The sequence below is a fragment of the Ictidomys tridecemlineatus genome, chromosome 10, assembly GCF_052094955.1.
Source record: "Ictidomys tridecemlineatus isolate mIctTri1 chromosome 10, mIctTri1.hap1, whole genome shotgun sequence".
Taxonomy (NCBI): domain Eukaryota; kingdom Metazoa; phylum Chordata; class Mammalia; order Rodentia; family Sciuridae; genus Ictidomys; species Ictidomys tridecemlineatus.
Window position 1 is genome coordinate 9299848 of NC_135486.1, and position 25346 is coordinate 9325193.

The 25346-nt window shown below is 30.8% G+C and overlaps 1 protein-coding gene across 8 annotated transcripts in view; it reads right to left on the minus strand.

Moving 5' to 3' along the window:
* Cop1 (COP1 E3 ubiquitin ligase) overlaps positions 1-25346 on the minus strand; it is a 173350-nt gene that overhangs the window by 112824 nt on the left and 35180 nt on the right. For 5 of the 8 annotated variants that reach the window (XM_078022366.1, XM_078022363.1, XM_078022362.1 and 2 more), the window contains exons 6-8: positions 17242-17310; positions 6813-6872; positions 5381-5457 (exon numbers count right to left, since the gene is read on the minus strand). In XM_078022366.1, coding sequence (XP_077878492.1) covers positions 5381-5457; positions 6813-6872; positions 17242-17310 — 206 coding nt within the window. The remainder of the gene's footprint in view (positions 1-5380; positions 5458-6812; positions 6873-17241; positions 17311-25346) is intronic. The other 3 variants (XM_078022365.1, XM_040278683.2, XM_078022367.1) reach the window with 2 other exon arrangements.

Genomic DNA, 25346 nt, shown 5'->3' on the forward strand with positions numbered 1-25346 from the left:
TAAAAGGCAAATAGATGGTAATTTTCTGAAAGATAAAATTGCTCTGAGTTTATTGCTTTACTGCCTTTTTAAGTAAACAATTTTGCTTCACATAAGTTCAAAAGCAAAAATAAGGCTCACCAGATTCATCTACCTCCAAAGAAATTACTGAAAAGTTTGTTACAAAAATGCTGTATTTGACTAATTTATATACTATCATTACCTCCCAATGAGTTGGAATAGATTATAATTTATTTGCAATTCCCAGAGAAATTAGCAGGTGATACAGTTGCTACAGCTTTTAGAATTATAAAAAAAAAAAGTCCATTATCTGAAATAACCTCAGAAAAAGGTATTAAAAGTAAAGAAGTTAGAGAAAGTATTCCAAAACAATAAGAAAAGATTCAAAGGTTGGGGGATCAGAAGAATGGGGAAAATATGGTGGGAACTGGGTAGGGAAGAGACAGTAAATTGCAGAAATGGAAAATGGTGACAGTAGGTGAAATTTTATGTTTGTATACAGTTTCTTTATATCCAAACCAATTTTACTGTGTATAGTTTTGGTTTCCCTAGCCGTTCCCATTCCTAACATCTCAGGATCAAGATATAATAATCAAAGGCCTGAGAGTTTCTTATGACTCTAACCTGAAAAGGCCAAAAGTCAAAGAACAAGATCTAATCACAGTATAGGAGTGAGTTGAATCCTACAGGAAACAATTGTAAATACACAGAATTTGGTTGCCTTGAAGAGACTAACCTCCAGAAATTTGAGTTATTTTAAAGACATTATGAAGGAATGTGTAAATTAACACAAAAAGAAAAAACTTGAAATCTTTATCCCATCCTTTAAAAATTATAAAACATATTGAAGAGATTTATAAAACTTTATTGTTGAATATGTGAGGTTTTATAAAAAGGAAAATAAGCATGTGATTTAGAGACTTAAAACATGTCAACAATACAGGCATATTCAGAATCAACTAAAACAATTTTTCCATATTTTCTGAAGTATTATCTATACCCACACCCCTAGGCCTGCATTTGAATCTGTAGGATCCATCTCAATTAATATTTGGTAATAAGGTTAAAAAAATCTGCCTTTCAAACAAAGGTCTTCCTTGACACTAAAAGACACTGGAATTTGGACTCTTTAGGACCCCATTTTTCAAAATTTAAATGAACTATTACTATCTTCCTCAAGCAGTGACAATTACAGTTTATAACAAGAACCCAAAGGGCTGTTATCAAAATCCTGAAATGCCTGTAAATCAATAGAAGTAAATGCATTTTGATGGAATTTAAATGCTCATACTTTTAAAAGTCCACATTATACCATATATAAAACAGAATATTCTATTAACCATCATACCTTATTTTCAATCCTAAGACTATGTGTGTAATCATGGAGTAGAGTAGGGTCTTCCATATTCAAACTACATATTGGAATCTAACAGTGTTTATATATACTTGATACGTCCCAAATACTGGCTGCCTGACTATAAATAAGTTCTTCAAATATTCTAAATAAAGAAAATTATACTGTTTCAAGGTTTACATAGCTTGTTATATTTCTATGACCTAGAAATTTTACTAAGAAATTACAGACATGCAAAGAATACCCTCCTATCATTATCTGGAAAGTTTCTTCTCTTTGTATTTTTGTTTTGTTTTGTTATAGTTTATTTAAAATGCATTGCATTTAAGCTTAACTTACGTTAAATTTAACTCCTTAGCAAGGTATAAAGTCATAGTAAGACAGAGTAATACAAAATGCAACAATCAACTGGTTGTACTACTCAAAACATGTACTACTCAAACATCACAGGTACACTTCATTAAAATACTGCAAAACACAACTGATGTTCAAAAGTCCCTCAGGCAAGTGTAGCCGAGGTGTCTTAAAATATGTAATCATCTAACTCTAACCTTGGAGATTTGGAAAAAAAATACCAGCTCACATATAGAAAATTTCTGGTATTGTTACAATCTTCCTTTCTTCGGTAAGGAAAATAAAAGTTTTATAAAAATACATTTATGGTTATAGAGTAAAATCTACTTAAAATGCACAATTAATAAAGTGACAAATTTATAAGAATTTAGAGTTAGATTTTATCATAAAAACATTTCAGATTCTATGTTTTTAAAAACAAACATAGAATATGTTTCACTGCTTTATTTCCCAGTGAAATAAAGCAGTTAAACCAGTAATAATTCCAAAAAGCACCAAGTTCATATAAGCATTACATGTGAAAAAGGAGTTGTAAATACCACTATTGATCATGGGGGATATAATCCAATAGAAGATCCAACATGTACAAAAGAAAAGATGGCTCACTTTTCATCCAATGTACCAAACAGCCATCCCCAAGTTCCCGCATTCACAGACATACTGTATTCTAATGTCTGGAGGAAAGTATAACTGAACACAGAAACGTGGGTAAGCTAAAAAGGGGGCATTCTTCTACCTAGTCCAGAAGCCATTATGCAATTATTCAGCTTCTTGAATGACATTAATTTACTAAAATTACAAAACATAAATTCACAAGAATTTCGGTTATTCTTCTACATATACGGTTTTAATATTTGTTAAATATTCCTAGCATACATAAAGTGACTCTTTGCTTTTCCCTTGTGTTATCCCTATAATTTGTTTCATTTGGGCCTTTGCCAAAATAATAGAAACACTAGTGAAAAGTATCAAAATGTTTGACAGAACAATTAATAAAATTAAATTACATAAAAGTCTCACTTATATTTTATTTATAAATCTCTTTCTCTCCCACAGAAACCTTTACAAAGCAATTTAGAACTTTGATTGATGTATGTCTTCCCCCGCTTCCGAAGAATTAAATCAATAGCAAATTTCTATCAGTAAAATCATTTTTAAAATGAGAGATTAAGGATCAGAAAATCTTTACTACTTGTATTTATATTGCATTTACTTACTATTTTATCTTATGGAAACAGGATAAAAATTAGGGCAGGCAAAGGTTTCTACTATTTGGTTTTTGTTTTTCATTTCATTTACATACATAGTTTAAACCCAGAATCTATCTTAAGGGAGTCAATGACCTGACATAAAAAGGTCCTCATTATAGAAAAATAAATCTAGAAAAGGGCTTTTAAAAGTAATTCTGCTAAAAATTTTTTTAGAGAGGAATATATACATAAGCTATCTAGTTATTTAAATAATAATTCTTATATGTATGAAAGAAAAAGGGTTAATATAATTGCAACTGAATGCTGTTTCTTAAAAATGAAGAAATTAGTCTAACATTTTTGACAGCAATGAGTTCCTCTCTTATCTTAAGGGTCATATACACAAGAGTATTTAAGGGTGACTTCATATTCTCAAGTACCTATCTCAATCACTGAGTGATATTTGAATCAACTGCTTAAATATCAAAACACTCTTTTAAAGAAAATATTGTCTATTTGCCCTTCTTTAACTGTAAACCAATATAACTAAGCCTAAATTTCATTTAACAATTTTTCAAATAACTTTAGCAATTCTCTCAATATTTCATAGACCTTATAAAATTTTATATCTTTTACAATATCTGCTACTTTATCTTATAATTCAACTAACTAACTACTCTTATCTCCTACACTAATAAAATCCTAATCCAAACTATCATTTACCTTCTTCTGGACTTTTGCAGTGCTTCCTAACTTTACTCCCTATTTCCAATGGCCCAGAGTTGGGAAGAATACAGATAATGTTTTCCTCTATCTTTCACACAGGAAATCAAATAAACATTTTAAAAATCTAAACCAGACCCTGCACAACACTATCCAATGACTTTCCATCATACTTATACTTTCTTGCATGTACTGGCAAGAAATGTCATGTCCTAAGGTAAGTCCATCTACCAAACTGAAAGAAAATCCACTTGCAAACCCCCAACAAGTCTACCATTTCTTCTAAGGCATTGTATGTACCACTACCAGGTTACATATGTGCTTGTTTAGTGTCTCCCCAAACCTCCCACTATATGCATATCACAAAATGTCCAAAGAATAGGGCTTTTATTACCTTATTCTTTGGACATTTTGTGATTCAACATCTAGAACAGTATTTAACCCATTTGAGATATTCCATAAATAGAGCAATTCAGTGAATATACTGTTGTCATATGTCCATAAAATTCAACAATTAGTAGCAAATAACACATTGAGTAGCAAAGGCCTGAACACAACAGACAAAAATAAACAAAGAAATATAACATTGTTTTGTTACACAACAAGTTTTGCTTCACTGTATACTCATAAAATATACCATTATCAAAGCTCCCATGTATCAGAAAGCGAACGGCACACTGAAAGATAGCAGTATTCCTACAGGCCTAGTCTTTCAGAATGTTTAAAAAAAATTAAATCTGGTGGAAAATCAGCTAAATTAATTACACAGTTATGGTAACCATGAAATCAACTAAAACTCCTAAGGATTCTCCATACTAGGGGAAAATATAAAACTTTCAAGAATGCTCCTAAATTAAAATATCCCTGCACCTCTTTCACCACATATTGCACCAAACTCAAAATAGTATTCCTAAACTGATAAATGTTTTGAACATTAATGTAATTCACTGTACTAGCATTTAGATTTCCTGATAATCCACATGTTACCCCAAAACAATTTTTTTTGGAAAGTTTCCATTGGACCATTATTATCCTAATGGACTAATAAAATAATAAATCAAGTGACTTACTTCATGTAAAATTGCTCTTGTTTGAAAACTTCAAGCACAAAAATTCAAAATTTAGTAGTATATATTTCATCAAATAGAATTTTAGAACTAGAAGAAATCATATTCATGCATTTTATAAACAATTAAATTAAGCTGAGTATCATTCTAAAATCCAGAGAGACAGTCATGACAAAACAAATATAATTCCTACTCTACCAGAATATACAGAAATGAAGACTTAATTAAATTAAATAACAGGAAGTTATAAGGAAATAACAGGAAGTTATAAGAAAATACTAGGGAGACACAAACTAACATATCTATCTACTGCCCTTATTTTGAATCTAGGGAAAGTGATCACCCCAAAACATTCAATGTTAGGAAAAAACTTCAAGGTTCTTAACACATTTCCCTCCAATACTACCATTTCATATTTCAAAATTTAGATTTTGAATGTCTTCTGACTCTAATTCACAAGACATATAAAACATTATTTTAAGAAATTCACCAAAACTTAATACAATTGTAAACTCAAAATATTATAATATTCTAGTCACTGATTATTCCTAAAATGAAAATCCAAAGCATTAAGAGAAAAGATGGACCATCCAAGTCTCACTTCTAGATCCTGATCAAAAGTAATTTCTTAGGGATTTAGCTCATTGCATTTAAAACTATCCCAAGACTAATATTGCATGTGCACTTTGTACCTGTGTGATGGAGAAGGAGCTTCAAATTGAGGCACTGTGCTATCTTCACTGACAGGAGAATATAAGCCACTCATTTCCTGAAAGTACAATTATTTGAATTAAAGCAGATACTCCAGCCAGAAAATGTATAAATAAAAAAAATAGGCTACTGGGAACCAAATTACATTGTTGTATTGCATTCATGTACAAATATACAACAACAAATCCCACTATGATGTAAAATTATAATGTATCAATTAAAAAATAATGCTATTATATATTTTTATGTCTTTATTTTATTTGTTTACATTTATGTGGTGCTGAGGATTGAACCCAGTGCCTCATGCTGCTAGGCAAGCGGTCTACCACTAAGCTACAGCTCCAGCCTGACATATTCCTTTTTAATCCTGGGTTTTCATCAGTCTCTTTTTGTCTCAACATTCATATTTCCCAACAATTCCTCTCCACAGAATACCAAAGTAAAAATAATCTGAAAATGAAAGGCCAATCTTTTCTGTAGTACATATTATTAAAGAGCTATAAATTCTCTAATAACATTGTTCATCCATAATAAAACCAAGATGGACAAAGCAAAACTACATATTTGAAAGAAAACATGCAGCACACTATGAGAACAGTGAAACAGCTAATCATCCATCCAGGTGATGACTTAGTGATACATACTAGGATAAATATGATGGCAAGTTTTAAGGCTTTAAAGTACAAAAAAACCCAGGTTGTGCAATTCTCTACTTTAAAATAATTCTACAAAAGTAAGAAAAGTTAACACTCTTCTTGATTAAAATATTAGCTGTGTTTAACAATGCATTAAATTCTAATTTTTGATCATTAAGCCAGGAAAAGGCCTCTTGATCAATGATTATCATATAAATTATGTCTCAGAATCATTTTGACAACTAGCCTCCTTTTTTATGTGCTACATTTGATTAATGAAAAAACAGCATATTTGAAGTCACCACTAAAATGCATAATCAGGTAGAATTATTTTTGGCTAATTCAGGCTTAGGTCAAGCATACATCCAAACAAGTACCATAAATATAGCAAACTGAGAATGTCACATGAGATACTAAAAATTTACTAAACATTGAATCCATAACCTTTAATATGATCTATACATCAGCAAAAGAATTATGTGAATAATTTTAAAAACATACTAAATTTAAACACAGCAAAACCAATAACTTTACATCATGGCAGCCTATAAACTTTACAAGACTCTTCCAACAGATTCTATAAGTAAACTATGTTTATTTAAAAAGTTTCCAGAATACTGGAACTGCAGATAATAGATATGTAATAATAAGTAATATTTGTTACTTTCTTTATAATTAAGACCAGTCCCATAAATTTAATATGGCAATACAAAGGAAAAGTGATCATTTCATAAAACTGAAAAATTTCTCGAGATCTGAAAAATTCTTGATATCTTACTTCCACTCTTTTAATATCCTCTTCCAAAACACTTAGTTCCTTCTGGATCTGTTCCAGTTGCTGCAGATTAAAGAAAAAGAAAAAAAGGCCTAAACCAAACCACACTGGCATAACTATATTCACAAATTAACTGTACATTTGGCAAATGATTTCTAGAAAACTGGAAATTAATAGCAAATTGGAGGAATGAAGAATTATCAAAAACAAAACTCAAAGCTGTAAGTTTCAATGTTAAAATGCAAATGGAGAGTTAGTCGTTAAGAAAACACTACATTGTATTTCTTTAACCCTTTTCACCCCATCATCCCAGATGCAAAATATAAATAAAACTTAAATAGCATATAATATACAACACCAGTAAGAATATACTTATAATGATGTTAATGAGAATTATTTGATAGACTGAAACACATACAATCTAGATCATGATTTCAACCTATTTTAATACACCTGTATCAATTTCACTGAAATATTCACAGAATTGAAAATCTGGGAACTAATGAGTTAGTACAACAGGGACTGACTTTACAATAATAAGAAAAATGAACAATGATAATAAGTGGCTTAAAAATACAAGATATTCAAAGATATTTCATATTATCTAATTTAATGATTAAAATTTAAAAATTCTGCATGTCAATTGTTCACCCTTTGAGTAAGTAGAAGAACTGGAAGCCAAATCAAGACATCCATCAGAGCTGCCATCTTGCTCCAAAATTCAAGCTGTTAGCAACCATGCTATAGTACCTCTTGAAAACAGCTCTTTGTTATTTCTTTAATGACTGCTAAGCAGGTTTTTTAAAAAATTATTAGCATTAACATGTTCTTTTCTGTGACAATACAGGCACAACTGGTAATCTAATTGACAACGTTAATTTAAATATTTACCAATTTTAGGTACTTTCCTAAGCACTGAAAACAGCAGTAGAATGGAGGTTGGAGAGTGAATAACTAGATAACTTAAATTAAATCTGAAATTAAAATTAAATCAAAGACTTAACCTTAAAGGACTAATAGAATTTGTCCAAGTGGAAAACAGTGGGAAAAGACAAAATAATTACATATGTGAGGGTTCAAAAGCTATGAGCAAGGGAAATAACAAAGTACAAAAAAAAATGAGTAAAATTGCCCAACATCAATCCATATAATCAGAAAGGATAAGAGAAGAATCTGGGTAGTAAGGAACATCAATCAATGTTAAAGAGATTAGCAAAGGAGGAAGCGTTATGAACTGGAAGGGCAAGAAAGCAAATGGAAGCCATGAAATCCAAGGAAAAGACAGTATATTATTAGAGAAATCCGAGGTTAAAAAAAAAAGTGATTAACACTGCCAAATGCTTTTACTCATCCATCTACTTTAATACTCATCCATCTACTTTAATAAACTTTCCTCCACCTTAAAATTTGTCAAATACTACTACCTTAACTAAAACATTCTTCTTCCTTGAAGATAACTGTCCTAGAATTCTTTCAAATAAAGTTGATCAACTGAGAAATTCTTAATGTGCATAGTCATAGGATTTCTACTTTTTTCACTGTCAATTCCTGTAATTAGTTTTCCATCCTAACATAAGACACTACTCTTGTCTAGCTCATATTAGGTAGCTAAATCACTCTCTACTCATTTTAGTCAACCATAACTATCTGTTTTACCCTACCATCATTAAAGGTTTTTGGCTCATGACCATTTACAATCCCAGTGCTTCCAAACTCTAATTCTGCAAAGCACAATCATGGTTGTCTTCTTAATATTTTCATTTAATTACTTTGAAATGTTCTACTTCTAAAATTTTATTTAAACAAATGCTTTCTTCTGAGGGATCTTTAGTATGACTGTGTTTTAAAAAATATGTCTAAAAGAAAGGATGTAGGTCAATGTAATGTCACCATAACAGCAAACATAGCTTATATATAATGCATGACTGAGATCAAATTAATATTTACAATAACTTCTGGACTTGAAATTCCAGAAAAAAAAATTCTGGTGTCACCTGTAATCACAAATATTTAACTCTAATGTCCTTTTCTCTGGAGACAACATACCATCTTCCTAGTGCCCCAAAGCTTTTGTGTATAATACTGCTGCTATTACATATAAAGACCAATATAAAGAAGGTGAGCTATATGAAACTGCCAATATTCAAACTTTTTCTTTCTTTCTTTCGGATACCAGGAATTGAACCCAGGGGTACTTAACCACTGAGCCACAGTCTTTCTTTTATTTTATTTTTAAGAGACAGGGTTTCACTAAGTTGCTGACGCTGGCTTTAAATTCAAAATCCACCTGCCCCACCCTCCTGAGCTACTGGGATTACAGGCATGCACCATTGCACCTGGCTCAAGCAATTTTTATTTTAAAAAAACAATTTCATGAGATTTATTTAAAAGAAAAAACTAAGGTATGAGTGTTGTCCTGATAAACACATTATATAATAATATGTATCCATCATAAATATTATATATAATATATTCATCAGTAAACCAAAATGATATAACTTATCTGTGAGTCTGAAAATTTGTCAGCTAAGAAGTAGTGAAGGCTAGGATTGTGGCTCAGAAGTAGGGTGCTTGCCTAGCACATGCAAGGCCCTGGGTTCAATCCTCAGCACCACATAAAAATAAATAAATAAATAAAATAAAGATATTGTATCCAATGACAACTAAAAAATATTTTTTAAAAAATATTTTTTGAAAAAGTAGTGAAAAGAAAAAGAAGAATGAAAACTGCTTAAAAAGTATTTATTGAACTTTACATATATTTCACTTCAAAATGAGATACTCAAAATTATTAGAGTATCAAATCAAAACATTTTAGTACTAGTAAACGGAAGAAAGACAAAAGACAAATAATTCAAAAGAGGTGGAAAAAATAATTAATGGCTATATTCACTCTGCAAACATCATAACTAGACAATCAGAACCTAGAATAAAAGAATGCATAAAAGTACAAGAATATTGGAACAATAAGAAAAGCCCATGAAGTCAAACTATTATTATCTAAATGAAAATGAACCACAAATTGAACATGAGACTAATTTGTCTTAACAACATCATGGAGTTTGGAGTTACTAAAAATATAATATATAAGACAAAGAACTAAGACAATGCTACTTCAGAGGATGGTCTTAAAGCATCAATAGCATTAAAGTAACAATGTCAAAAGCCAAAAGAAAATTTATAGAAACATTTAAACAAAGTGCAAAAGAGCTTCAGAAATGCTTATTAAGATGAAAATATGGGGCGGGGGTAATTTATATTATCAGTGGTCACTGGGTTCAATCCTTGGCACCACATAAAAAATTAAATAAAGATATTGTGTCCATCTACAACTAAATACATATTTTTTAAAAGATGAAAATGTGAAGAATTCAAAGTTTTTAAATTCCTCTATTATTGATATCGCCTTTGGTGCAGGTAGGTGTCTTTGGTATTCATTGATGATTTGACCTTCACTTCTAGTTTGATAAAGATATATTTCAGCATTAAACTTATTACATGAATTTTGGTTTTTAGAAGGCAATATAATTTGGAATAAATTATATGTAATTATTCCAAATGAACAAAAGAATGCATTATTACACTTTAAGGGGAAAGAGCTGGTAAGGAATAGCAAAATTTTATGTGTATTAATTCTAAAAAAAAAATTACAACCAAAAATGAAGCTGAGGAAGTACACACTTCAGGAACCAAAACCCTTACTGTCCCATACCACCATCCTCAACCACACATGCCCTTAATAATCTAATGGCAGACTTGATTTCAAGACTTCCTTCAACCCTCCCAGATAAATTTTCTCTTAAAGATCAGAATAAAACAGAATAAGAACAAAAATAAATAAATAAATAAATAGAGGGGACAAGTTATAAGGTGGTTTACGCAAATGTAAATGGATGTTAACACCAGCACTCTGTGATAAATTACAAAGGTATGATGTAAAACTAGTGCACTCACTGAAAAACTATACAAAGTAATGCACTCAAAAACATTAAGAGATCATTCGAATTAGAATTCTGAAAAAGAGATCAAGAACCCACAAGGAAAGAAAAGGGGAATGAGTGATAGAAGGAGAGACAGCGACAAGGAGGAAAGAAACAAAACAATAATAAAATGGCAACCTTAAGCTATAGCATTTATATTAACTAAATGACCTAAATACACAATTAAAGACAGAGACTGAAAATGGATTAAAAAAAATAGTCCAAAACTCACCTCAAATATAATGATTCAGTAACTAATATAATAAGAACACTTAAAAATCAGTAAGCAAGCAGAACATTTTCTCCACAGAGCAACTTTACACTGTACCATGCAACTGCATAAAACATATTCTTTAAAACACAAATATTTCAAAATCTAACCAATTAACAGCTGGTATAGTAGATAGATAAAAAGGAATAAAAAGGTATTTTATTATATATTTGAAAAAGAAATCTATAAGAAAAAATAAGATAATCCTCATGTTGAAGTAATAAGTTGTTTATTTCTAATCCACAGGCCCAAGAAAAAACTGTAATGAAAATTAGAAACTCTTTTGGAATAAACAACAACAAACAAAATACTGTACCAAAATCATTATATGTAACTAAATTAAAAAGAAAAGAAATTATGGCCATAAAATTACCAAGAATACAAGTAACAATAAATGTTGGCTGAATGTGGGGAAAAGGTTCACTCATACATTGCTGGTGGGACTACAAATTGGTACAACCACTATGAAAAGCAGTATGGAGACTCCTCAGAAAACTTGGAATGAAACCACCATTTGACCTAGTTATCACATTCCTCAGCATAAACCCGAAGAACTTAAAATCAGCATATTAACAGTGACACGGCCACAACAATGTTTATAGCAGCTCAATTCATAGTAGCTAAACTATGGAATCAACCTAGATGCCCTTCAACAGATCTATAGATAAAGAAAATGTGGTACATACACACAATGGAATATTATTCAGCCATAAAGAAGAATGAAATTATGGCATTTGTTCATAAATGGATGAAACTGGAGATTATCATGATAAGTGAATTAAGCCAATCCCAAAGTCAAAGGATGAATTTCTCTCGGATATACACATGATAACTCACAATAAACAGGGGACTGGGGGAACAGAAGGACACTAAATTAGATAAAGGAAAATAAAGGGAAGTTGGGAATAGAAAAGACAGTAGAATGAATTGGACACAACTTTCCTATGTTCATATATCAATACACAACCAGTGTAATTCCACATCATGTACAACCACAAGAATGGGAAGATTACCCCATGTATGTTTGATATATCAAAGTAGATTCTACTGTCATGTATAATTAAAAAGAATAAAAAAATTTAAAAAAAGAAACTATGGCCATAAACGTCTACATGAGAAGAATGATATGTGCATCCAATTCAAAGAATTAGAAAGGAACAAGGAAATAAAACTAAACCAAGTAGAAAGATAGTAATAATAAGAATCATAAATTTAAAAAATGGAAAACCAACATGAGAGAGAGGATAAAGTCAAAATTGGCTCGTCAATAAAATTCACAAAATTGATCCATCCCTGGCAAGAACTGGTCAAGAAAAAAAGAAAACAAACAAACAAAAAAAGGAACACAGTATCAGGAATGAAAGGCATCACTAAAAATCCTGGGGACCTAAAAACCTAAGACTATAAAGACAATCTCATGTCAATATGTTTTAAAATTATGATAAAGCAGACAACTCAAAGTAAGTATTACATATCAAAAGTAATATACAATATAAAAACCTAAAAAGCATATACACTTTCATCTACATGAATCCATAATTATAAAGTTCCTGCAAACAAATCATAGGCGTATGACTTCTCCAGCAAGATCTTTAAATTCAACATTCAACCCTAGACTACACAAATTCTTCCAAGAAACAGCGAAAGAGGGCATAACTTCCAACTCATCTGACAAAGCTAACATAATCTTTATAGCAAAACTGCACAAGATCAGTGTAAGAAAAAAAAATCCCACAAACTCATTTACGAACATAGATGAAAAATCCTAACAAAGTATTAACAATCCAAACTGTGTAGAAGAACATATGCATAACAAACAAGTTTGGTTTCCACAAAAGGATGCAAAGAAGCTCTTTCAATTGTCCTGATGGTGTTTCCTAGAATTAAACATTCTAAGAAAGGATACCCCTAGATTAATTGAAATGGCTGTCGCTTAAGGTGCAAAATTAGATTGACTTTCTAATATTAAATCAATATAATTATCTACATTAATAGAATGAAAAAAGAAAAATCAAATGATTGCCTCAGACGCCCAAAAATTTTGGAGTGTACTCAACTACACTCATAATTAAAGCAAAGAAAATCCTCTTAGCAAATTGGGAATAGAAATTTATTTCTTTGAATGATTAAAAAGTACCTACAAAAAACCTACAGAAAACATCATACCTAATGGAGACACGTCGAATGCTTTCACTTTGAGATCAGCATCAAGACTAGGATGCCCAGCTATCACCACTTCTATTCATCATTGTACCGGATGTCCTAGCCAGCAGAGTAAGACAAGAAAAATAAATAAAAGATATAAGGATCATAAAGAAAGACACTAAACTCTTATTATTTGCAGATTATGATGTGTACACAGAAAACATAAAAGAATCTACAAATAAACTAGAATTAATGAAAGTTTAACAAGGATGCTGAATATTTTAAAAAACTGTATGTAAAAAATCAAATGTATTTCTACATACCAGCAGCAATAAGAAACTAAAGACACAGACATAATTTATAATAGCATCAAAAATGACTAAATCTAAAATAGAGATATGCAAGACTGATACCCTAAAAAATATCAAAATTTTAAGATATTTTTAAAGACCTAAATATAAATAGAAATACCATGTTCATGGATTAGAAGACACAATTATTGTAAAGATACATTCTCCCAAATTTATCTACAAAATAATCTCAATAAAATCATAGCATGTTTACCATAGAAATATATTAGTAGATTCTGAAATTAATATAGAAATACAAAGAACCATGAATAGCCTCGTTTCCTGAAGAAAAAAGAAAGTAATTTAAAATACTAGTAATCAATGTGGTATGTCAATGGGTAGACAAAAACAGTGGAACAGAAAAGACATCCTAGAAACTCACACGCATATATGATCACAGGTGAAATGTCAAAGCAACAGTTAAAATGATGAACTTCTTAATAAAAAAGAATGCTTTGGACAGCTGGGTGTCCAAATGAAAAGATCCCTATACATGATATCATACACAAAAATAAATCTCTAAGCAGAGTATAGATCTAAATGTAAAAGAAGAAAAAAGCTTCAAGTGAAAGACAATATCAGAAAATATCTTCATGAACACAGGTGAAGGAATCTTTACAAAAGACACTCTAACAGGAAAGATAAAATGACCATGTTGGAAATTTGTTAATAAATGTAAGACAGTGAAAAAAGCAGCCCAATTAGAAGAAAAGATATTTGTGACAGATAAGTCTGATTAAGATTTTATGTCTAGAATATATAAACATCAAGCCAGTAAATAAAAATCAAAACAGAAAAACTACAAAATGTCTTAAATAAGTAGTACTTTGGACACAGATTAATTTTTAAAAACTCCATCTGGCTAATAAATAGGTGCTCAACCTCCTTAGTTATCAAAGAAATGCAAATTAAAACCCCAGAGATAGCAATACATACCCCCCAAGGTCAACTAAACTGGAAAATGTCTACTGATACCAGCTTCTATCAAAAATACAGCACAACAGAAACCCTCATACACTGTTTGTAGGAGGAACAACTAATACAACCTGCTTAGGAAAACACTGTTGCATTATTAAATTTGAAGATATGCATACTCTGACTCATTGATTCCATTTTAAAATATATCCCGTACATATATGTATGCTAATACATACCTGGATACACATTGTTATTAAGTACCATTGTTTATGAACAACCTAAAACCGAAACAACCCAAATGTTCATAAACATCTATTTTATGAAAACAGGCCATAATCATTTAAAGAAACACTCTGCAACAAAATCAACTATAATCATAAACAATACTATGGATGAACTTTAACACTGAGTCAAAGAAGAAAAAAAAGATTACATAGTGCACAAAAACATTTATACAAAGCTCAAATATAGAGAGACATAGAAATACTTAAGCAGCAAAATACTAAAGAAAGGCAATAGACTGCTGTAAATATCAGGATATTGGTCACCTAGTAGATAAGAAAGAAGGTCATAGTCTGAAAATGGTACAAGGTAGAAATTTTAGGAGTCCCAGCAATATTCTGCTTAATCACGACAGCAATTACACAGATGGTCACTTTATTTTAAATTAATTTATGCATTTTTCTGTGTTTTATTTCATGTGAAAGTTTAATTCGTTTAAATTCTAAACAAAACTAAAAATTAACTAAGACTGGGCTGGGGATATGGCTCAAGCGGTAGCGCGCTCGCCTGGCATGCGTGCGGCCCGGGTTCGATCCTCAGCACCACATACCAACAAAGATGTTGTGTCCGCCGAGAACTAAAAAATAAATATTAAAAATTCTCTCTCTCCTCTCTCACTCTCTCTTTAAAAAAAAAAAAAAAGTAACTAAGACTTATCAAAATATTCTATTCAAAAAAGTAGTACCCCAAATGCCCAAAAGTCTGTTTCGTAATTAAATCAAATGAAATACAAAGCAATTGTTCAAATGCTGGTACAGATTTGAACAGATAAGTCTGATTTTTATGTGAGACCCAAAGTCCTTTTGTTCAATTAAACCTGAAGGAACACAAAAAGATGATAATCTCAATACATTTAAACACTAAATGCTATGATACACAGATTTCAAGATAGCCTCCAAAGATCCTCCTTTCTTGGATATTCACACCCTCGTGTAACTACGGAATAAACCAATGAGTTTCAAGTGTGGAAGGGAAAATGAGTCCAAAGTCTAAAACAAACAAAAAAGAAAAATACAAAATAACTGAAACCCTATTTCACATTCTATTTAAAACAAGAGGTATGCATAAAATATAAAAAACTTATCATTTTTTCAAAGAATTTTCTATAGCAAAAAATGTTGAGCATACACATGTTGGATTACATTAATTACCATATATTTAAAAATTTTTAGCCTTGCCAAAGTGTAGTCCAAGGATTATGAATTTCAAAATCATGGGGCTTTTAAGAAATGCAGATTGTGAGGCTTCAAAACGACCCCCTTAATGAGAACTTGCATTTTAACACATCCTTGAGTGATTTTCATGTATACTGTAGTTTAAGAAGTACTATGCTACAAACATTTAAACAAATGAATGACTAGACATCACCCCCTCTCCCACCCAAAGGAAGGGGTGGGAGAACACACAGACTAAAAAATCTTAAAAATACAATGAAGATGCTTCCATAAACAGACATTACAATCATAATTGTTGACTTAGCAAAAGTTAGGGGTAAGACAAATACAGTCTCAAATCACATTGAGTATTTAGCTATCATCACTAGCAAAATCCAGACAAATCTAATCTGAAACAACTCAGAAAAAGTTAAGAATAGGACACAAAGAATAACCAAAAGAAGGAACAGTAAGTTCTGGTACTGTACACTTAGAATATTTCATCAAATAAAAACCTCTCTCATTTTTTATTTTCAAAAAGAAGATACAGAACATAATAGTTATGCTTTTTTCTAAAGAGTAAAAAGTGCCCAAATATGACAACTTTTAAAGTAAAAATATCAGAGATTTGAGATGGTTAGACTTGAAATAAATACACAAGATATCAGAGTAACTATCATATGCTATGCAAATTCTGTTTGACTTTTCCATATTTTATACATTTGTGAAAATGACTTGAGAAATGTTATGTTAAATAAGAACACTGGTTTTAAAACAGTTAATATAAAGCTTTTTTAGCTACTTTGCATGATTTAGACTTTCCAAGTTCTAAATATGTGGCTATGTTTTACTTATTTTCCCCACAAGCATTTTTTTTTTCTGTAAGAAAAACTGTTAACCCTGAAGGCTTTAATTACATTTCCCTAAATTTTCTTTCCATGATAAAGGGTAGTCTGTAATTTGATAATTATTTTTTTAATACCTTTATTTTTTTTTTAATTTTATGTAGTGCCAAGGATCGAACCCAGTGTCTCACACATGGCAGGCAAGCGCTCCACCAGTGGGCCACAACCTTAGCTGTCATTTGATATTCTATCCTCTCTTTTTATAGCTTTAAGGTTAATCATTAGTGTAAATCTTTCTGAAAACTTTAAGCACATCTCCAAAAAAGGATTAAAAAAAATCAAATTTTTACACTAAAAGAAAGCCTAAGAAAATGTCCTGAAAGTCAATGTTTTTAAGTATTTAAATATTTCATTAGCATGAAAGGTTTTTCTAAAGAAAAGTCAACAACAGTACACAAAATATTATGTAAAACACAAAATAATATACCTCTCTTTTATTTCTTCTTGCAACCTTGAGGAATTCCATAAGAATCTGTAGCTGAGCTGCATGTGATTCCTACAACAAAAAATTGTAATTGTTCTTTTAAAAATATCACTTTGAATTCAGAGTTATCACTAACACCACAGTATAGCCAACATTAAGCAACTTTACACACTCATTTCAATTAGTCTACTGCTTCTAGCTAAACGGTTTTCCCACTTCTTGGCTGACATTTCAAAAAGCAAGCAATTTTCTATGAAAATAACTGATGTTAATTTTAAGAAACATGTGTTCTACACGTTGACGAATATATTTCTGGGCAATGGCTTCTCTTCCACAGTCAAATATCAAGACAAAACTCATAGAGGAACTAACAATTTCTTGACATAAAAATCAATCTTCCCATAAAAATTTCCTTTTGCATAATACAAAGAAATTCATGGTTTTCAAAAGCCAAATTTACCAATATCTACTCAGTGGGCGTGAGAATTAATATATTTTTGTAGAACATGTTAGCCAAAACCAAACATTTGGAAACATGGTTTCTATCATAAATGGTGGGTGTGTACGAACACAAAAATGCACACCTACCATTTACATAGAAACCATATTACTCCTAATTAGTAACTGAAAGATGAAACTGAGAAGTGATAATTGTAAGCCTTGACATTTACTATATATCAAAACATAAAAAATAAATATTCATATTTTCCATTAAAATTCACCAAATAACCAAGGAATTCCAAGTGAATCTGATAAATATATGTAAAAAGAATATCAAAAGCTAAAAAGAGAGTAATCATAAAGACAGTTCATAAACAAATATAATTTTAAAACATTTTTGTTGGAAAGCTAGAATAAAAAAGTCTAGTGGAGTAATATCAAAACAAAAATAAATATGAAAGACTAATAAAACTTCCATTTATCTGATCATGAAACAGAATTATCTGGGGCATTTGTTAAAATAGAGTCAGGGTCAGATTTTAGAAATTCTGATTATCTGGCTCTAGAAAAGATGCCAGGAATCTGTTTAATAAGGGTCCAGATGATAAAAATAAGCCCATTAAAATCTGAAGAATCACTAATATGTAATACATACTTAAAAAAGAAAAAAAAAACACAAGCACTTCACACTCATTCCCCAAATTTATCTATTCTTCTGGGGAGAGGGTGGGGATCTTTGCACTTAAAAGCATAAGCAATGAAACAGACATATGAAAATTTTAAGTTGAGGCAAACAAGGAGAGATAAAAACAAAAACTTATAATCACAATAGAATATTAAAATTAGAAAAACACAACTGAATTAATGTTTTACAATTAAATAATTTTTTAAAACATGGTAACATGAAGATGATCTTTTTATATTTATTATGAATGAATAATTTGGTCCTTATGCTTTTATTTACAGAGTACATCCTCCCAAGCACTGGGAACTCTACAGTACCATCTCAACAGAACATCTAGCATGTTTAGGGAAGAAATGTTTCTACTTGCATAAGACATTCCAACTAGAATAATACAGGAGTGTTATTTTTGCAAAGTAGAATTACTATAGATAATGATAATACACTACACATTATTCAAAAAAGTAAAAAACAAAAACAAAGAATTTTAATGTTTTTGTCACAAAGAAATAAGTCTATTAGAAAATAGAGTTATTTACTCTGTGATCTGAACATTACACAAGGTATGCACATATCAAAACACATGGAACCCCATAAATATGTACAATTTTCATGTTGAGTTTAAAAATAAATAGAAATATAAAAGTAAAATACAAAACTGAAAAGGTTTTATCTAGGCAGCTGATACAGAATGATAAAAAACTAGGGAATGCTAATTTTTGCTATAAAACTTATTTATTAATAACATTTGACATTGTAAATTAGAAGTGTTTATGACTTATTTTAAGAGTAAGGGAAGCAAGTGGAAGTAATAAGCCAAGGGGAGAGAAAGAAAAAGAAAAAAGAATGCTCCAGATGTGATAAGTCAAGGGTTCTGGGATTTCAACCGGAATACTACCTAATTTTAAGAGTGGGTTCCCTGCTGCTTGACTTCAGATTCCCTATCAATAAAAATGAACAGGTAACCTTTCTCAAACTAAGTCATTTTGTCATATCTTATTTATGACAAAACAATTATTCAATTTTTCTTTATATCAACAAATTATTTTCCTTAAATCTAATTCAAAACAAAAAATTTAAAGAATATTCCAGTTGCAAAGTCAACAGCAGGCTACACACTGGGTTACAGATCCATAGTATATATGGTACAGAAGGTTTCAGGAAATTCATTCACAAATATTCAACCTTCCATATTTCTCTTTCATACAAATGATCTGCTTACCAGGCAAAACTCTACTTCTCTTAATAGTTCTCACTTGCTCTTTACATGATAGGAGGAAAAAAAGGCTTTTACTTAACCAGAAGTTTACCTTGCTGAATGGTCCTGGGGCATAAAAGCCTCTGGTACATTAAGACAAGACAATTTTAAAACATTGCTGTTTGGTAAAGTGAACAGCTCTAAATAAAGACTAGGTACTGAATCTTCTTACAAGTGAAGGGTTTCCCGATTCTATGTGTTCAGTACAGTGGAGGATATAAAACTAAAAGATCTAATAATGGAAGGAAAACTGAAAAATCCATAATCACATTAGTAAACTAATATAATTTTCTCTGTACTAGACAGGGTTTTTTATTATAAACTGATTTTAAAAGAAAGTTTTTTAAGTAGAAAGAAGATATGAAAACCTGATTAAAAATTAAATATAAAGAACATAAATATATCTGTTATGGTTTGGATGTGAGGTGTCCCCAAAAAGCTCAAGTGTGAGACAATGCAGGGTTTAGAGGAGAAATGATTGCATTAGGAGAGCCTTAAGCAGTGAATTAATCCCCTGATGGGGGGGTTAACTGAGTGGTAACTGAAGGCAGGGAGGGAGTGGCTAAAGGAGCAGTCATTGGGGATGTGCCTTTGGGTATATATATATCTGGTAAATGGAGTCTCTCTCTCCTTACTCTTCTATCACAATGCCATACTCTTCTATCACAATGTTTTGCCTCACCTTGAGCCCTGAGGAAAGTAGCCAGCCATCTATGGACTGAGACCTCTGAAATGATGAGCCCCCAAATAAATTTTTTCCTCCTCTAAAATTGTTTTTGTTAGGTCTTTTAGTCACAGGAGTGAAAAAGTTGACTAAAATAAAACTCAAAACAATTTAAGAATACATGTGCTTCAAAGCATGAGAAGAATATTTGTTCACAGAATGAAAACTAAAATTTGGAAGAACTACTATCACAGATAACACTTTCATAATACAAAACTCATGTTAAAATAGGAACAGGGCTGGGGTTGTAGTTCAGTGGTACAGAGCTTGCCTGACATGTATGAGCCACTGGGTTCAATCCTCAGCACCACATAAAAATAAAATAAACAAAAAAATAGATATTAAAAAAATAGGAACAGATCTATTTCAGATTAAAAGATAAAAGTTGCTCCTACAGTTATAACAAAAAGTATATGAACTCAAAAAATATATTATTATTAGATGCCATTAAAATGAAAGTAATTCAAGCAGCAACTGAGCCCCAACTTAGGTATAAGTCCTGATTTAGACGCTCTCCCCAAAAAATCAGTCTCTCATCATTTCTCCCTGATAAAGAAAAATAAGAGTGTTCAGGAAAAATATATGTTAACTTCTTTAGTCTCTATACCACTCATAAATGTAGAACTTATAGGACAGAATTTTTAAAAAATTACAAGACATGAAAAGTAGTAGAAAAATCAAAGGATAAAAAGGTTACAGAAGTAAATTCAGATAACCCAGATGCTAAATAATCAACAAAGAACATTAAAATATTCCTATAAGTTGGTAAAAAGTTGAGAGGGAAAGTGGACAAAATAAGCAAAGGATACAGAATTATAGAAAAGAAATGAAAGAAATGTAACTATTAGAAATGAAAAAATGAGGGCTGGGGATGTGGCTCAAGCGGTAGCGCACTCGCCTGGCATGCTTGCGGCCCGGGTTCAATCCTCAGCACCACATACAAAGATGTTGTGTCTGCCGAAAACTAAAAAATGAATATTAAAAATTCTGTCTCTCTCTCTCTCCCCACCTCTCTCAAAAAAAAAAAAGAAATGAAAAAATGAAACGAAAAATGTCTGATTTTTAAGGAAAAAACACTAAGACTGGGGGTGTGGCCCAGTAGTAAAGTACTTGCAGGGTCTCTCCCTGGGTTCCAGAAAGAAGGGCAGAGGTAGGAGGGAAAAGACACCGAAAATACTGCATGAGATTAGAAGCAGACTAGACACAACAAAGGAAAGGAATAAAGAATTCAAAGTTCAATATGTATCATTTAACCTGATACACAGAATAAATATAAATGTACATATAATTAATTTATTTTGTTGTATATTTATTTATTTTATACTTTCTATAAGTAAAAACATAAGAACAGAGCATCAGGAATATGTGATTAATGAAATTTTATAATAATATATTACTAAAAATCAAGAGAAAAAAGTGCTGAACAAAATGGTTGACAATATTCAAACAGTAGATATTTCTATTCCATGATACACAACCAGAATAACATAAAGAAAATGAAACCTAGGAATATCATAGTCACACAGCTGAAAACCAATGTCAAAAAGAGAATCTTAAAAGCAGCAATAAAGAAAAGGGGTGTATTATCTTTAGTAAAACAGTAAAAATGATTGCTGATTTCATCAAAAACAAAGGAAGCAAAAAAAAATGAAGGTATTGTTAAAGTGGTAAATGAAAAAAGAAAACTCTAGGCTTCTATATATAGCAAAACAAGCAACTATACAATAAAGAGTAAAGAAAGTTACACAGATAAAGGAAAAATGAGCCAGACGAAAGCCCAGATCTAAGGGGGGGGAAAAAAAAGAAAGAATACATCAAAGTTTTTTTAATCACATTTTCAAAATACTCTTTAAGGCTAAAATAACAATATTTATCAGAATTTATAACATAGTTTTAACCTCAAAAAGCAGTTTGGCAATAAATTATTTTAAAGTTTTATGTTTTCCTTTAAAGTGGCATAATAAAGATTCAAGGTTGACTATAAATATTGTCCTTGAAGTGATATTATAAACTCGAGATTGTGAAAAGAAAAAGACATGTATAATCTTTACAGGAACCATTAAAAATACAATAAAACTATGCAAAACATGGAAAAGATAGAATGGCATACTAAAAGACAAAATTAAAATCTCAATGATTTCTATAAAAGGCAAAATATGAAAAACAGAATAGAGAATAGACGGAAGGAATGGAAAATAAACACCATGCAGTAGACTCAAACTCAACCATATCGATAATTATATTAGAGGCTGGGGGTGTAGCTCAGTTGTAGAATACTTATCTAATATATGCAAGTCCTGGGTTCCCTCCCCAGCACCATACACACACACACACACACACACACACACACACACACACACACACACACTTTAAATGAATATAAATTGCATTTGCACTAAATGAGCTTATTGTGTTTAAAAAAGAACAGAAATAAACCATATATACTATTAAGACTCACACTTTAAAAGGACAATGACAGAATGAAAGTGAAGGATAAAAAATATAACAATTATAAGTAAGGTGCTATTGTTCTATCAATATCAGACAAAGTAGACATCACAATTAGGATCATTTCTAGCAATAAAATTATACATTTCATAATAAATAAAGCAAATAATTTATCAGGAGACATAAGAATCCTAAATTATATAACCTAATAACAGAGCTTCAGAATACATGAAACAAACAAAAAAATACATAATTAAAAAGTAGATAATCAAAATAAAGCATACCTCTATCAATAGTTGATAAAATAAGAGAAAAAGATTTGAATAACATTAACCAATTCTAACTATTTATAATACCACTCCAAGGACAATATTTTCAAATGCAAGTGTCACATTTGAACAAAAGAGGTCATATCCTAAAAATCACAATCAATTTTAAAGAACTAAAAGCAAATAAATGAGCTCCCACTCTTGGCTAAAATGGTAGAAGAGGAACTAAGATTTACATTCCTACCATTATCAAATCATCAGTTCAACTATATGAAACAACAACTCTCAAAGGACCAGAAATATCATAGGCTCCCAGCAGTCTGAATGAAAGAAAATCTAGAAACACGACAGAAATCAGAAAGAACACCCAAAAAGGTTTCTTAGCAGTCGGGCAAAATTAGTTTAGACGAAAGAACTACTCTGGTCCCACTTAAAAACAAGTTTCAAGAGATGAAAATTATTTCCAAATAACCTAACTGTATGTCAGAACACAGCTCAAAAATATCCAGTATAGAACGAGATGAAATTAATTATTCCTGGCATCCAATAATTAAATTAATATACATGCAAAGAGACAGGTAAATGTATCTCAAAATATGAAGACAGAAACTTCAAACTAAGCAGATATTGATACGGACAAGAGAAGACAAAGATTAAAGCATCATTTTAAGTAAGCATGTTCAATAAGTTAGATAAAACAATAAGCTTGTTAAGGAGAGAGAGATCAAAAAGATTACTGAATTTGAAAATAACAAGAGAAACTATCCAAAATGAACTATACAGATGAAAAATATATAACAAAATAAACAGAATTGTTCATTAATGTCTGTGAAACAGCTTCAAACTAATAAACAAGTTTCCAACTGGAAGAGAAGAAAAATATTTGAATATTGGTTGAAATATCTCTAAATCTGAAGGAAACTATAAACGTATATATTCAAGAAGTTCAAAGAATCCCAATAACTAGAAACACGATGGGGGTCCCCTATATCAAGGTGCAGCATAATCAAACACTTAAAGCCATAAAAAGAATAAACTGGAAGAAACAGGTGTCCTTCAGAAGACCATAGATAAGAATAAAAGTAGCCTGCTCATCTGAAACAATGCAAGGCAGAAGACATTGAAGTAACATCTTTTGAAAAGTCAACCTAGAATTCTACATTTATACAGAAGCACCTTTCAAACACAATGGTCAAAGACTTAAATATATTTAAGTATTAATTCACCACCAGAGGACTTGCACTAAAGAAATAATAAAGGATTTCCTTCAAGCAGAAGAAAAATGATAACAGATGCAAATGTGACATATCTTTAATATATTAAGTACCTGATGTCCAAATGCAGGATCTCTCCCTACAACATAAATAAGGGTTAGCTCTTAGCTCTTGCCCTAACTGCTGCTTAGTACACAGTTTTATCATATCTGTAAATCTTTTACTTTGCATTCAACTGCTTTATAGCTTACAAAATACTTTTGCCAAGGAATATTTGGATACCCATTCTCACTGATTCAACCTCAACACTTTTCCCTACCAAAACATTCCCAGCCTATTCAGGATGATCCAAATCCAAGCTAAATTAATCAGTATATAGCTGCAGAATTTAAAATGAAGTTTAAAAGACCTTCTTTGTTTATATTTTATACAATAAATGAAAGAAAGACTCCCAACAATATTGGAAAATCTCATTTGCTTGTAGTTTTCGAGAGAAGACAAAGTTCTAATCTCAATCTAGCTGATCAGCTCATGTTTTCTGTACATGTAAGCTACTCAGACACCCTTTCTAAAGCTATATACCCCTTATCTTCAGCTCAGTCAGGGTATTTGTTTATGTTAAGGTGTGTACTGCCTTTATTATATCATATTAAATTCCTAATAAATTCCATTTTATACAACCCATTTACAATTTTTTTACCTACTTATATAAACAAAATTCTACCTTTATTTTCATTCAATTACATGAAATAAGGTATATTTAGATATACACAACTCTATAAATAATGTTCTTAATTAATTCAGAGACTGTTGCTGCTACCAGAGAACTGCTGAAGTTATTTTATTTTATAGAGATAAAAATAATTTCTATTTTCTGCTCTAAATCTCAAGTATGAAAGGATATGACAAGGAAGACAGTCACTGGAAGAAAATAATCAATATAACTGTTTCCTCTTAAAATAAAACTTTACTTTTTCATGGTCTTTAACATTCAGCTTTTATTAATACAAACACTTCAGATAGGTTAAAAGGAATTTTTTGTTTAACTTGAAAAGTCTGTCAGAATAACTTT